This window comes from Planococcus citri, chromosome 2, assembly GCF_950023065.1.
Source record: "Planococcus citri chromosome 2, ihPlaCitr1.1, whole genome shotgun sequence".
Lineage (NCBI taxonomy): Eukaryota > Metazoa > Arthropoda > Insecta > Hemiptera > Pseudococcidae > Planococcus > Planococcus citri.
The window spans coordinates 30,213,709-30,227,847 of record NC_088678.1 but is presented as its reverse complement, the minus strand read 5'-3'; the positions used below and the strand labels follow the sequence as shown (position 1 = coordinate 30,227,847).

General features: G+C 34.7%; 1 protein-coding gene across 1 annotated transcript; it reads right to left on the bottom strand.

Moving 5' to 3' along the window:
- Positions 1-241: 241 nt before the first annotated feature.
- LOC135835367 (uncharacterized) lies at positions 242-1,576 on the bottom strand. The gene is made up of 2 exons (XM_065349592.1): positions 1,033-1,576; positions 242-636 (listed from the first exon to the last, which is right to left on the bottom strand). The coding sequence occupies exons 1-2, from the start codon at positions 1,379-1,381 to the stop codon at positions 362-364; spliced, it is 624 nt and encodes a 207-aa protein (XP_065205664.1). The 5' UTR covers positions 1,382-1,576; the 3' UTR covers positions 242-361.
- Between the last annotated feature and the right edge of the window lie 12,563 nt (positions 1,577-14,139).

Below are 14,139 nucleotides of genomic sequence, written 5' to 3'. Positions count from 1 at the left end.
GCATAGATCGGCGAAAATAATCAATCGAAAAATTACTTAGGGCAGTTGAAATTCTGGTTACATGAGATTCATACTCGTATTATGCTCTTTCCAAAAATCACAGCCGCGTTTAAATCGAAAGCAAACGATGGACATCTCAACAAGCTTCCTCGTTACAACATGTAACATTTTTTTTTCTACCTGAAATTCTCCCATAAGCAGAGATAATAATTTCCTGATATCGAGTAAATAAATTATCATGTCTCAAAATAAGTGTATTTTTTATAGGTAAATTTTTTATGCGCTTAAAAAATAAACTTGCTTAAATATTTATATTTTTTCTTCAAGCTGTAAGTACAGATGCTGCTATTTAATGTTACCACTAATCACATGTGATATCAATGATGTTAGGTTGATCGCCGTGTGGTCCACCGGAACAGGAAGTTGCTCCAGATAAGGCAATTTTAGGTTGTTTTTTCCCCACCACTTCGAAGTCTACCACTAATGCAACAAGTCCTTGCAGATTTTTGATTTTGAAACGGCCTTTTACACCTTCACTTGAACCAGTTAGTGGGATTCCTCCAATTGTAAGTGGCGACCAGTTTCCAAACGTCAACGTATTTATATGGTTTTCGGAAACTGGATTGCTTGTAGAACCTAAGAGCAAAATTTTAAAATGGTATTAGTTATATTGGATTGGTTAGTTTTATTAACAGTTGACGTTTAATTTAATAATTTAATTTCTTTTCGAATTAGCCACTATCTCGTGGAAAAACCCTAGGTCGAAAAAAAAATTCAAAAATGATAAAATGAAGCAGTATGAACATCATGAACACTAACTCGCAACATTTTACAATTTAAAAGACCTTGAATATACTTACACGAAAAAAAAAAAATAATTACAACCTAAGTTCGCACCAGAAAAAGTTTTATAGAATCCAAAGTTCATAAAAAAAATAAACGCTGATGATTCGTGTCTATGAATGTTTCGTTGAGTTAAAATAGCTTTAATTTTTTTCATTAGAATGGATCAGTTTTATATTGTTTACATACCTAACCACCATTTTCCATGTTCCAGTGCAGCTTCCTTCACTTTGTATTGTTTTGAACCAGTCGACACGAGCGTAAACTTGGCGAATTCATTGTGGGCAGGACTTTCAGTAGTTGTTGTGGGACTTTTTGTCGGTTTTTCTGTAGTGGTTGTTGGACCTTTGGTAGTTGTTGTTGGATCTTCGGTAGTTGTTGTTTCAGGAGGAGGATCATTTCTAGCGGATAAGCCATATTTTGAACCTATTGAACTTTTGATCTTTATTTCATCTCGGATATCTGGAGGAGTTGTGTTTATCTGGTCAACTATTGCGATCACAAAAAATGCGAATAAATAAGATTTCCACGACGACATAATTCTGCGAGTAGATTGATAATTTTTTTTGTTGTAAATTACACAAAAGACAAAGAGTAAAAATAGATAAGCACGAGAAAATATGGCAGGGAAAAGTGTTAGGTACCTACGCTAACTGTGAGCTAATTGATCAAAATGAAAACAATGTACCGTTCTAAAGGGAACCATTAGTTACACCATACAAGTATCATTATCATCGTGACTCTTTATCACCCCACGTAATGGCATTTAATACTGTTTCTGTGAATAAGATAGATACGTAGTTTATCAAGCAAACGATCATTTTTTTTCTTTACTGAATGTTGAATAGCAAACAAACACCTTTACAAGACGCAATTACAGAACAATTTTACCTCGAAACAAGAATAATTGAAATGTAAAACGATCTAGATTTTTTGAAACGAAAAGAGATCACACTCAAAAAAGAAATTAAAATAGTCTGGGAGCCCGCATAAGGATCTATTGGACCCCCCTGCCGATCCTCCGGGACAACTTTTTTCTTAACAGGAGAGTCCTAGGAAACATTTCTAGCCATTGTCCTCAAAAAAAAAGTGGCCTACTTACAAAATAGCGGCCGTTTTGATTGGCAGGTCAGCCGAAATCGCAGATTTTGCGTTCCAATAACTACAGGACTTGCACGAAATTTTTTAAACTGTATAAAGGTAGATCGAAAGAACAGGCAAAGATTTATCACCTGTAAAAATTTCAAGTGCTAAAATAACTATCTCGATTTTAGGTGAATTTTTGAAAATCTTTAGGACAAAAATGAGGGAAAAAATCAAAATTTTATAAAATTTACCAAGAAAGTGTTGGAAAAATGAAAAACTCGTTTTTCATTTTCCTATCAAAATTTAGATTTGTTTTTTAAAATAAAATAAAATAAAATAAAATTAGATAAAAATAACTGGCTGCATTATTGGTGTAGTTTCGGAAATATAAATGGTTATTTGTTGTTTTGAATTTATTGAAACTTGTTATGTTACGTTTTAAAAATTATTCTAGTCATTCGTTTGTATTTTGTCATCATGTAACTTACAAAGTTTATGTATCGCGAGCGTACTTCGCTTTTCTCGTAAGTTCAATGAACTTACTATTTATTTTCTATTATTTTTTTTTGATAAAATAAAAGCTGTTATTTTTTTGTTTAACAATCATGTACGATTAATTCGAGTACGATTTTCTACATAAGTGGAATTTCCCTGCATGGTAGCGTGAGCTTGGTTTTTCCAAAAGCTCTGTATTTCGACGACGACGTTTTGCATCCTGTGTGGAATTTTTCGACGTTTTTGGCTGTTAGCCTAGGTAAAATGCAATTTGACCGGGACATAATTGGGATCAAAGGTTTTTTTGGTGAATATTGTCTAGGATGGTCTGGTGAACAACATACTAAAAGCCCCCGCCTCTACCCCTCGAGCTAACCCCCCCCCCACAGTGGATCAAAGCCCCCCAAAATCAGTTTTTTGACAAAAAATTCTGAAATGTCAACTTTTGAGTAAAATGAGCACTGATTATTTAATCTCCTCTCAAATACCTATCAAATGAGCTATCAACCAACTCCCTAGCCCCAAGGGGGGTGGCGCTACGACCCCTAAAAGTGATGTGATTTCAATAAGTTCACACTTCATGACTTTGGGACTTGGAACCTGTTCTAATCGATCAAATAAAGTCAAACTTGGGGAATGAGGTTCTTTTGGAACATAAAGTCGACCCCTAGGGTGGGGAGGGTCAAATTCGAAAATTACGGAAAGGTCATTTTTTTGGATGCGCATAATATGGCCCCAAATGGATGAAAATGGTCCAAAATTGTATCATTGGTCAGTACTCCCATTGTGATCAACATATCCAAATTTCAGCATCCTAGGTCATCCCCACTTCTTTTAAGGAGGAAAAAACTGAAAATAGGGGTAAAATGAAGGGTTTTCCACCTTAATTCCGCCTTAAATGGGGCGGGGATGACCTAGGAAGCTGAAATTCGGATATGTTGATCACAATTGGAGTACTGACCAATGATACAATTTTGGACCATTTTCATCCATTTGGGGCCATATTATGCCCCTCCAAAAAAATGACCTTTCCGTAATTTTCGAATTTGACCCTCCCCCACCCTAGGGGTCGACTTAGGTCCCAAAGTAATCTCATTCCCCAAGTTTGACTTTATTTGATCGATTAGAACAGGTTTCAAGACCCAAAGTCATGAAATTGAAATCACATCACTTTGAGGGGTCGTAGTGCCCACTCAAAAGTTGACATTTCAGAATTTTTTGTCAAAAAACTGATTTTGGGGGACTTTGATCCACTGTGGGGGGGTTAGCTCGAGGGGTAGGGGCGGGGGCTTTTAGTATGTTGTTCACCACACCATCCTAGACAATATCCGCAAAAAATAACTTTGATCTCAATTATGTCTGGGTTCACCCATTTTTTCCCGCTATTTGCCTACGCTATGTGTGCCAGTCTGTTTTTTGGTTCGACGACGAGTTGTAGTAAATGCTGTCGTATTTGCGTTCCGGAAAATCTGTTTCGAGAGACGACAACGATTCTGAATCCAACGATAATAGTAAGCGTAGTTCGGGTCCGTTTTTAGGTTTTTCTGAAACTGAAAAATCGAACCAAAGTACCGTGGCTAAAAATACGGCGACGGTAATTACGAATAGCGACGTATCTGAAGCTGGTCCGAGTTGCGGCGACGTTTTGGTTGGTAGTACGGTAGGCTCCGGTGACGGTGATATTGTTGGTCCTGTTGGTCCTGTGTCCGGCGACGTAGTTTCCGGCGATTCTTCTAATCCTCCACCTCCGCCTCCTTTATCCGGTCCTCCTCCACCTCCGGGAGACGACGATCCGAGTAGTTCGAGCGACGATAGCGAAGACGACGAGTCAAATTCCGGTGATTCGCGTAGAAATTCCGTTTCGAGTTCGAGTAGTTCATCCGACGACGACATTATGTTTGGAGTCGGTGACGCGCGCGTTAATGAGTCAAATGATATTCAGGGGAACCGGGTTCGTAACCTGGAAGCGAAAGATAAAAGTCGTGTTATCCGCGAAAGGTCTACAATCCACCATTTTACCAGTAAATACGTTGTCTATTCGTAAAAAATCGAAAGCGTTGGAGATTTTGATACGTCATGTGGCGGATAATGTTTTCCGTTTGGTAAAAAATACAGAAGATCCTTACGTTTTTTGGAAGGAGCTAAATAACCTCTACCAGGCGGAAAATCAAGCCGCTATTATAGATGGTCGAACCAAAATTTCAAAGATTTTGATCGACCAGTATCGTAGTCTGAAAGAGTTTCTTGAGGCATTCTATACCATAGTTAATGATCTGGAAAGCTTGGATGTAAAATTGTCCATGCCTGAGGTCTACACGTACCTGATAAATGCCTTGGGGACATCTCCTCGATATGAGTCGGTACGTATGACGGCCAGAGGTTTGGTGCATATTACCACAGGCGATCCGAATCCAAAGGTAATTTCGAGTTTATTGTTAAATATGGAGGATGCCTCAAAAACTTTGACGTCGAGTAAAAATTCAGGTTCCGCAATGGCTGCCGCCGAAGGCCAATCCGCTAACGCTAAAAAACGTAAAAATAAACGTAATAATAATTCGCGTAGTAACGATAGTTCGAATAATTCGGGTAATTCTAACGGTAATTCTTCAGGTGAAAATCGTAATGGTAGTGGCTTTGTGCAGAAAAAAGATCGTACCTGCTACAAGTGCCACAAGTGTGGCCATATGGCTAATAGTTGTAGGGAAGCGGGCGGAAATTATCGTAACGATACTAATCCGCGTGGATCGATAATTTGTTACCGATGTAACCAAACCGGTCACATAGGGAGATAACTTTCAAAGCTCCATCGATGGGGGGGAAAGTGTGAAGTATTGATGATTTCGATGTCGCTTTCTTCTATAAAAAGAGGAAAGATTGAAATGTGAATGCAAGAACTCGTTTGGTGAAGTTGTTTTTCAGGGTGTAAAAAAAATGAACGAGCAGGTAATCGATGTGATCCGGCATACGGTTTTGAAAAGTTGAGTTTCTTGGGGGTATTGTCTATTAGTGTCGATTTTGATGTTTTTTTCTTCGGTTTTGTACTGTTCCACGCTCAGTTATTTTTTTAAGTAAAATAAACTTGTAACGAAAAACAATAACGATTTGGCCAAATCATAACAAACGTAACTAACCAAGTAAAATTAACGACGACGAAGATATTGTGTATAGAGTAAAATCCGGTAAAAGGAAAAATAAACTTTTTTAAAAAAATTGTGTGAAGTGTAAAATCCGGTGTAAGGAGTAAACCTTGATAAATAATCAGACAAAGTATGTAGGTAAGGAGAAAACCTTTTATAAAAATCAGACGACGTGTGTAGGTAAGGAGAAAACCTTGTTTAAAAATCAGACGACGTATTATGTAGGTAAGGAGAAAACCTTTTAATAAAAATCAGACGACGTATGTAGGTAAGGAGAAAACCTTTTATGAAAATCAGACGACGTATGTAGATAGTGATAAGGATTACAACGACGCGACGAGGTATGCAGTAGTGTAAAGTAGAAAGGAGTAAACCTTTTTTAAAAAACAGTAAAAAAAATAATAACTGAGTGTGGACGGACAATTAAATAGTTTTACCTACTTACCTACAGGTAGGTAGTAGTGTAGTTGACATAATTTGGCGTTTGTAGTTTGGATTCGTGTTGAATTTGATTCAACTTACGTAAAATACATTTTGAATAATAACGCAATGATTCAATTCTATCTATCGAATTGTTTCGAGTAAATTTTATGGAAGATTCAGGTTTCTGGGTTCAAAAGATTTCATTTAAAAGTGATAGGTGGCACTTATATGTTTGAAAAGTTCGGTTTAAAATTTTGTTCAAAGTTCAAACGTTTTCTTTGGTGAAACGATTTTGATTTTTGATACTTGAAGTTTTGTGTTGGTATGATTATTGTTTTCTAATATTATGTTGTATCAGAGTTTTTCGATTTTGAGCGGTTTGAGTCTGGTTTTTATCTGATAAGAAATGTGACTCGATTTGTTTTGAAGTTTACTAGTTTGATATTTGTTTTTTGATTTACGATTAACGAATTATTTGATTGTGTGTCACGAACTAAATTTTGTGGGGAGGTCAAAATTTAGATTTGTTTTTTAAAATAAAATAAAATAAAATTAGATAAAAATAACCGGCTGCATTATTGGTGTAGTTTCGGAAATATAAATGGTTATTTGTTGTTTTGAATTTATTGAAACTTGTTATGTTACATTTTAAAAATTATTCTAGTCATTCGTTTGTATTTTGTCATCATGTAACTTACAAAGTTTATGTATCGCGAGCGTACTTCGCTTTTCTCGTAAGTTCAATGAACTTACTATTTATTTTTTATTATTTTTTTTTGATAAAATAAAAGCTGTTATTTTTTTGTTTAACAATCATGTACGATTAATTCGAGTACGATTTTCTACATAAGTGGAATTTCCCTACAGAAAGCTGAAATTTGGGATATACCAAAGTTTACAAAATTAGTACAACATTGATTCTTCTTTTAAAAATCAGTTTTTTTAGTTTCAGAAGATGCAGAAAATGATCCGATTTATCGAGATATGGTGAGTGAAGACGAAAAACTTTGGGTGTTTCAGATTCGCTAGCAGAAAATGAAAATAAAAATATGACAGCGGTTGATGTTGGTCTGGAATTGATAAAAATGGATCGAAAAAAATTTGAATACATTACAAAACCAAATTCCGTGAAAAATGATGATGAAGATGCTGACAGGCACTTTTTGTTGAGTCTTCTTTGCCCAGAAGGGCGGATCGCGAAAAAAAAAGTCTGATGATTTTGACCAAATTCAGTGCGGAGACCTTCATTTTGAGTTGAAAGTCTCCAAGAAAAAATTGTAGCTCCAGAGGTGCCCTGGAAGGATGATATAATTTCTCAAAAAAGGAGCATTTTCGTAAAAATCATGATTTTTTCGCTCTAACCCCTACCACATCTATTTTAAGAAAAATTGTCGAGATACAAAACATATGTATCTAGTATTCAAGCTTTTGCGTCGACTTAGACTGTTGTCATCAAAATCCAAGACCACTTTTAGGGTTCCACTGAGCGGTTGAATATTTGCAAATCGATTATTTTTGGGTAAATTCGTGTTTTGAAAATCGCAAGGATGACCAAAAAATTGGCAACATTGCGTTTCAAAATATTTCCCTGGTTCGAGAAATGATATCAAAAGATGAAATTTTCAGAGTACGAATTTAATCAGAAATCAGCGATTTGCAAATTTTCAACCGCTCTGTAGAACCCTAAAAGTGATCTTGAATTTCGATAGAAACGACCTAAGTTGACGCAGAATCTCATTAGATGGGATGCTAAAGCAAAAAAAACCACGATGATTTCAAAAATTTCTCCTCTATGAGAATCCATGTCTATATTCTCTAGGGGCACCTCTGGAGCTAAAATTTTATCTGAATGACCTTCAACTCAAAATAAAGATCTTCACTGAATTTAGTCAATATCGGGCGACTTGTTTTTTTGGTATCCACTTTATTGCCTAGTCATTCTAGACATTCTGACCCACAGAAGGGACTTTTTTTCAAAAAGACAGGAAATACCTATCTCCCTAAACAACTTACTACGAGTAGGTATATAAACAAAGTTTTTCACATTTCTCCAAAAATATACGACATCCACGAGAAAAATAATTATGAACAAAAATTGTTCTAGATAAAATTATTGACTAAAAATTGTCATCACTTTTCAAATAGGATTGGATTTTTTCGAGCTTATCATGAAAGATTTGTCTAGAATAGTACTACGTGCATCTGTAATGAATGAACTGTTCTTGTTTCAAGAATAAACGATCCGATTCATTTATGGTAATCATTTGGCACGTTTATCTAATTACAGCTATTTAAAAGGTAGTAATGCATATTTTATCATAGATGTGTTTGTTTGCCAATTTACACGTGCCGAAAAAGAAAAAAACATACCTAGGTAAGTATTGGTTAACTTGAATATAGATATAAGATATTGCGAGTTTCGATATCAATAAACCACGTTATTACATAGTATATACCTACGGTATACTCGAGATTCGTTCTAGACAGAACTTGGGCTAAACGTTTATTTTCTGAAGAAAAATAAAATTGCAGTTCTTCTAAGCACCAAATCATCCTCAACAGCAAAATGACAATATCACTGCAAATGATCGTGATTTCAGACCCGAAATTGGAACTTTTTATAACCAACACAAAATCAGAGTTGATGAAGTCGATCGACAGCAAAACAAGTACGCAGTCAATAGAAACAGTCGACGTTGATCACTCACGGTATACTGTTTTGTATGATGAACATCGCGAGCATCAACAGAAATGTACTCGTACTTATCAGATGTAGCCAGATTCATCCTGGGTGGGTACCAATTGCATCCCCTAGATGAACAGTGACCAACAACTGCAGCAATACGACGACTAACCCCAACCCGGAGGCGGAGGGAGATCCAGCTAAAAGAATAAAATTTCACGCGGAACATGTTCCTCTAGCCACCTGTTTGAAAAACCACGCCGATTATATTTGTTCTGGATGCGTGAAACATACAGATTGTTTTTAAATTCAAAATTGTTTTCAAAAATAAAAATATTAAAAAGCTTGTGTTGTTTCATTACTCACTTCCAAGGTAAGTGAGTATGGTCAATATACGATAATTTTTAGATACCAAGTGAGTCGAAAATACGTTACCATATTCGAGTGCGGTCCATCAACAGTATTTTGGCTAATTCGGCCAAATCTGTCGAGACAGATGAAAGTTTTCGTGAAAACCACTCAATTTTTCAACTTTTCCAAACACAATTTTTTTTTAAATTGAATTCTAATTTCGCTCAACATCGCCGTCAAAATCCAAGACTACTTTTAGGGTTCTACTGGATGGTTTAAAATTTGAAAATTGATCATTTTTAGAGAAATTTGTATTTTGTAAATTTTTTCATCTCAAATATTTTGCATTGATCGAGTGAAAATGTTGACAGACATTATTCCTAAAATTGGGAAAATAATTATTTAAGAAAACAGTGGTGCCAATTCTTCAGTCATTTCGGGCAATTTCAAAAAATCGAGAAAAACAGACGAAAACATGCGAAATTTTTTTCAATTTTTTGAAGTTGGCAGAAATGGCCAAAAAATAGGAATCACTGCGTGCGAAAACATTTCTCCAGTTCTAGGAATGATATCTGTCAATTGGTATAATTATTGTGAAATATTTAAGAAAAAATTGATAAAATACGAATAAGTACAATTATATCTCCAAAAGTCATCTTGGATTTTGTTAGGTTTTTGAAGTAAAATTAATGGATAGTAAAAATTTTTAAATGAATAATGAAAGTAAAAATGAGGAGAAATTAAAGCGAGAATACTTGGACGAGATGAAAAATTTTAGAGAAGGCAATTTGTACACTGAAGTTTACTCAACCCCAGGTTATAAAGAAAAGTACGATGCGATATTAAACAAATATGTTGATAATCAACTAAGTAGCAGGTAAATTTTCTTCGTAGTGTTCGTGGTACGGTCGGCGATTCAATCGCGCTTTCGAATTTCGGTAGCTCTCACAACGTTAACATCGGTCAAAATTATTTTATGGGTAATTCGTTGGCGTTTAACTCAGGCGAGGAATATGAGTACGTAAAGACCAATGACGACGACTGTGTTGACTTTGTCACATTTGTCATCAACTCGGGAGCCACATCTCATTTTCTAAAGCATCGAGGGTTACTTCATGATGAAAAGGATGTGAAGGAAACGATCATCTTTGCTCATCGTGGTGTAACTTTGTTGAACGAAAGTGTTGGACGTTTACGAGTTCTCGCCGAAGATGACCAAGTTTACTGCTTAAACGAAGTCTTCTTCGTGCCTGATTTGTCGTTTAATCTGTTGTCGGTCGGAAAAATTGTGGAAAATGGATATCAATTTATCTTCGATGTCGATAATCCACGTTTAGTTGATGTAAATGGTAATTTAGTATCTAAGTTAATTTTGAACGAAAATGGTCTTTATACTATTCAGTTCTTAATAAATATACCTCCGTTGATTATTCATGTGTAAATTATTCCTCTGCGTTAATTATCTACCGACGATACGAACGTAGGTACAGTGACTCCAAGTGTATAGGTAATACTTCGACGAGTGTACTCTCTAAATTTGAAACAGTGAAATTTAACTGCTTAGCAGTCACGACATTTTGCCTTTTTAAAAGCAGTAGTTTTTTACTGCAAAACATTAAAAAATCTACTGAATTAGTCAGTCAAAATGATTTTTTACTGACCAATTCAGTAGATTTTTTAATGTTTTGCAGTAAAAACTACTACTTTTAAAAAGGCAAAATGTTGTGACTGCTAAGCAGTGAAATTTGACTGCTTCAAATTTAGAGAGTAGGTAATGGAACTCAAGTTATAATTTCGAACAGTGATGCGAATCTAGGAAATAAAAATAAAAATTTAATTAATTCGAAAGTTGAAAAATTGAAAGGTGACGGTGATATATGACACTGTAGGTTAGCTCACACGAGCAAAACAGTTATGGAAAAGGTACCTGAGTTGAAAGGCTGTAATTGTCCGCCGATTAATCAGTGTAAGGTATGCTGTAAAGCTAAGCAGGCAAAACATCCTTACGATTCTTCGAGATACAGGTATCCAAATCCTATGGACTTGGTCCATATCGATGTGATGGTACCCATAACAGAAGGGTTAGAGGGTGAAAGGTATCTGATAGCTTTTGTCGACGACTGTAGGAGATGGGCAGTGACTTTCGGTATGCGTTCCAAATCAGAAGTAGGTACCTACCTAAAGAAATTTACGACGATTGTCGATTAGCGAGAACTTATGGAGTACGAAATTAAAAAGGATACGATGTGATGATGCGAGTGAGTTTATTGGTGGATACTTTCGTGAATACGTTGATGAGTTCGTTGAACTTGTTAGTTCAAATTTCGTAAATAAATTTTAATTTGAAATGTCTTTTTGAATATTTTTCTTGTTTTGTTCGACGTTTAGTATTCTGATATTTTCTTCAGTCGAAGATTTATCGTTCAATTTTTAGAGAAATTTGTATTTTGTAAATTTTTCATCTCAAATATTTTGCATTACGTTGCCTTAGTTGCAAAGTAGCGTATGTCCATCTGTTCACTTAATACCTCGTGTAAAAGTGCCTTCAATCTGGAGCGTCATCTATTGGGTTTTAAGTGTTCAACCAATGGGTAGCTATGTCAGAGACATGCCACCAGCATATCTACGTATTGGTTGAACACTAAAACCCAATAGATGACGCTCCAGGTTGAAGGCACTTTTACACGAGGTATCAAGTGAACAGATGGACATACGCTACTTTGCAACTAAGGCAACGATTAATCAAGTCAAAATGTTGACAGACATTGTTCCTAAAATTGGGAAAATATTTTAGAAAGCAGTGGTGCCAATTCTTCAGTCATTTCTGGCAATTTCAAAAAATTATAATGAAAGTAAAAATGAGGAGAAATTAAAGCGAGAATACTTGGACGAGATGAAACATTTTAGAGAAGCCAATTCGTACACTGAAGTTTACTCAACCCCACAAAAAATGGTAAATGGATACCTTGATAATCAAAATATAGCAGGTAAATTTTCTTTTTGAACTTCTTCAAAAGTAATCTTCTAATCTACATATTTGAAAATATGTACCTATAGAAGCTGCATATTATGGAAAATTATATGAAGACATGTTAAATAATTGTGTTATTTTTTTGTTGCTTTAAAACAATTGTTTTATTTAAGAGTTTTTCTGTTAATTGATCAAATATCTGTTGTTGCAATTTAAAGCATGTTTAAGAATATCAGCTCCTGAAATTAGCAGATTAATGTTGGAAATAACAAATTTAGAGGGACAATTTTGGTTTAGTATATATTGGGGGTAAAAAATGTAGTTTATTAGTATTTTTTTATTTCGAAAATATCATGTTATAAATAATTACTTTTTAAATTTAAAATAACGTTTTATAGGCAACCGGTCTGTAGGACGGGTAATATTTGCTTGTATTTTTTATATAGATACGTTGTTCGAGTTCGTTGAACTCTTGTCTTTTTTTATATTTTTGGTTCTTTGAACCTACTTTTTTTTGTATCGTAATTTATTATGAAAAATATATTTCGAATTTATATTCGACATTCATGTTGAGTTTCATTTTTTCTTTTAGAGTCGATTTGCGTAACATGGTAGCAGAGCGTGGTTCAAGATTTTCACGCCAATATTTTTTTTAATAAAGTACCGTCGGAGAGCTACTAGTTTTTGAAATGTTTTCCGTGATTAAAAAATTTGTTCGAAAAAAGGAGAAAACCGTGTTTAAAAAAATCAGTTTTAATAAAAGAGTTGATCTTTGTGTAAAATTTGATGACATTTGCGTAAAAGGAAAAAACCTTCTTAAAAAATTAGACAACACAACAAGATTAAAAAAGGGGAAAACTTTTATTGCAAAAAGACTGACCACAATCTAGGTAAAAAAGGAGAAAGTATGTATAAGTATGTGTAATGACGAAACATCGTCTATATTCGTAGTTGCACTTCTTTAATATAATTTTACCCTATATATAAAAATCTACTGCATTTCTGTTTCATCACTTCTTTTCTGGGCACACCTGTTAATTTTCCAAAAAGATAAAAGACGGTACTTTTACTTAACTTTTACAAATTAAGTATTGAAAAATTCTTTACCATATAAACTAATTTTTGTTACACCAAAAGTTATTTTTGAATAATTTTAAGTTCATTTCTTGATGCTTCAACATCATTTTTCTTACTTCAATTTTTAAAACATTGTTGGGTCAGAATGAGAATTTTGGAAGGGGGGGGGGGGATTTTACAACTTGGTTTTATAATTTTGAAAATTGGCACACCTGTTCAAATTGTCTGGCGTCGCCACTGCTTCTTTTTAACAATTTTAAACTACCTATGTATAAGAAAGAGCTGCCTCTAATTATACCATTCCATACCATTCCTTCATAAACTGAGTTATCTGTTGCACCACTTTTTTCCAATATTTTCTTCCTACTTAATACATAAAAACAAGCTGCATGCATGCAAAGTACATTTCTATACAAACAAAGAGCTGCTTGTTTTAAATAATTATACCTACATCCGTTGATTTCCATAAAAAAGGGAGCTGCTTCTTAAATCCATCCTGTACAAAAGAACAGGCACATGTAAAGTATCCCAAATTTCAAGTTATTAGTTATGCTGGAAAAACTTCTAAAAAAATTGAAAATCTATGCCAGAAAGAGGATCCCACCATCACTTTCGCTTACAAAAATTCTAATACCCTTTTCAAACGAATCTTTTCGAAAGTAAAAAACAAAATTCCTACCATGTCCCAGAGTAATGTAGTGTATAAGGTTACATGCCACAACTGTAGGTAATTCTGATTATATCGGTGAAACGAAACAACATCTTCGTGATAGAATGTATAGGCATAGTTTGGATGTTAGAAATGGAAAAACTAATACTGCTCTGTCAGAACACTCTGTGAAATACAATCATAAATTTAATTTCGATCAGGCTAAAATTTTGCACAAGGGGTGTGGGAATTTACAAAAAAGAAAAACTACTGAGGTTCTACACATTTTAAATAATCCCAATTGTATCAATAAAAAAACTGACGTTTCAGGCTTTGACTCGTACAAGGCTCTGGTACAATACAAATAGGTATTTTATCTCCGTTTCTCGTTATTCTCGTTACACATTCTCCACTTGTCAGTATG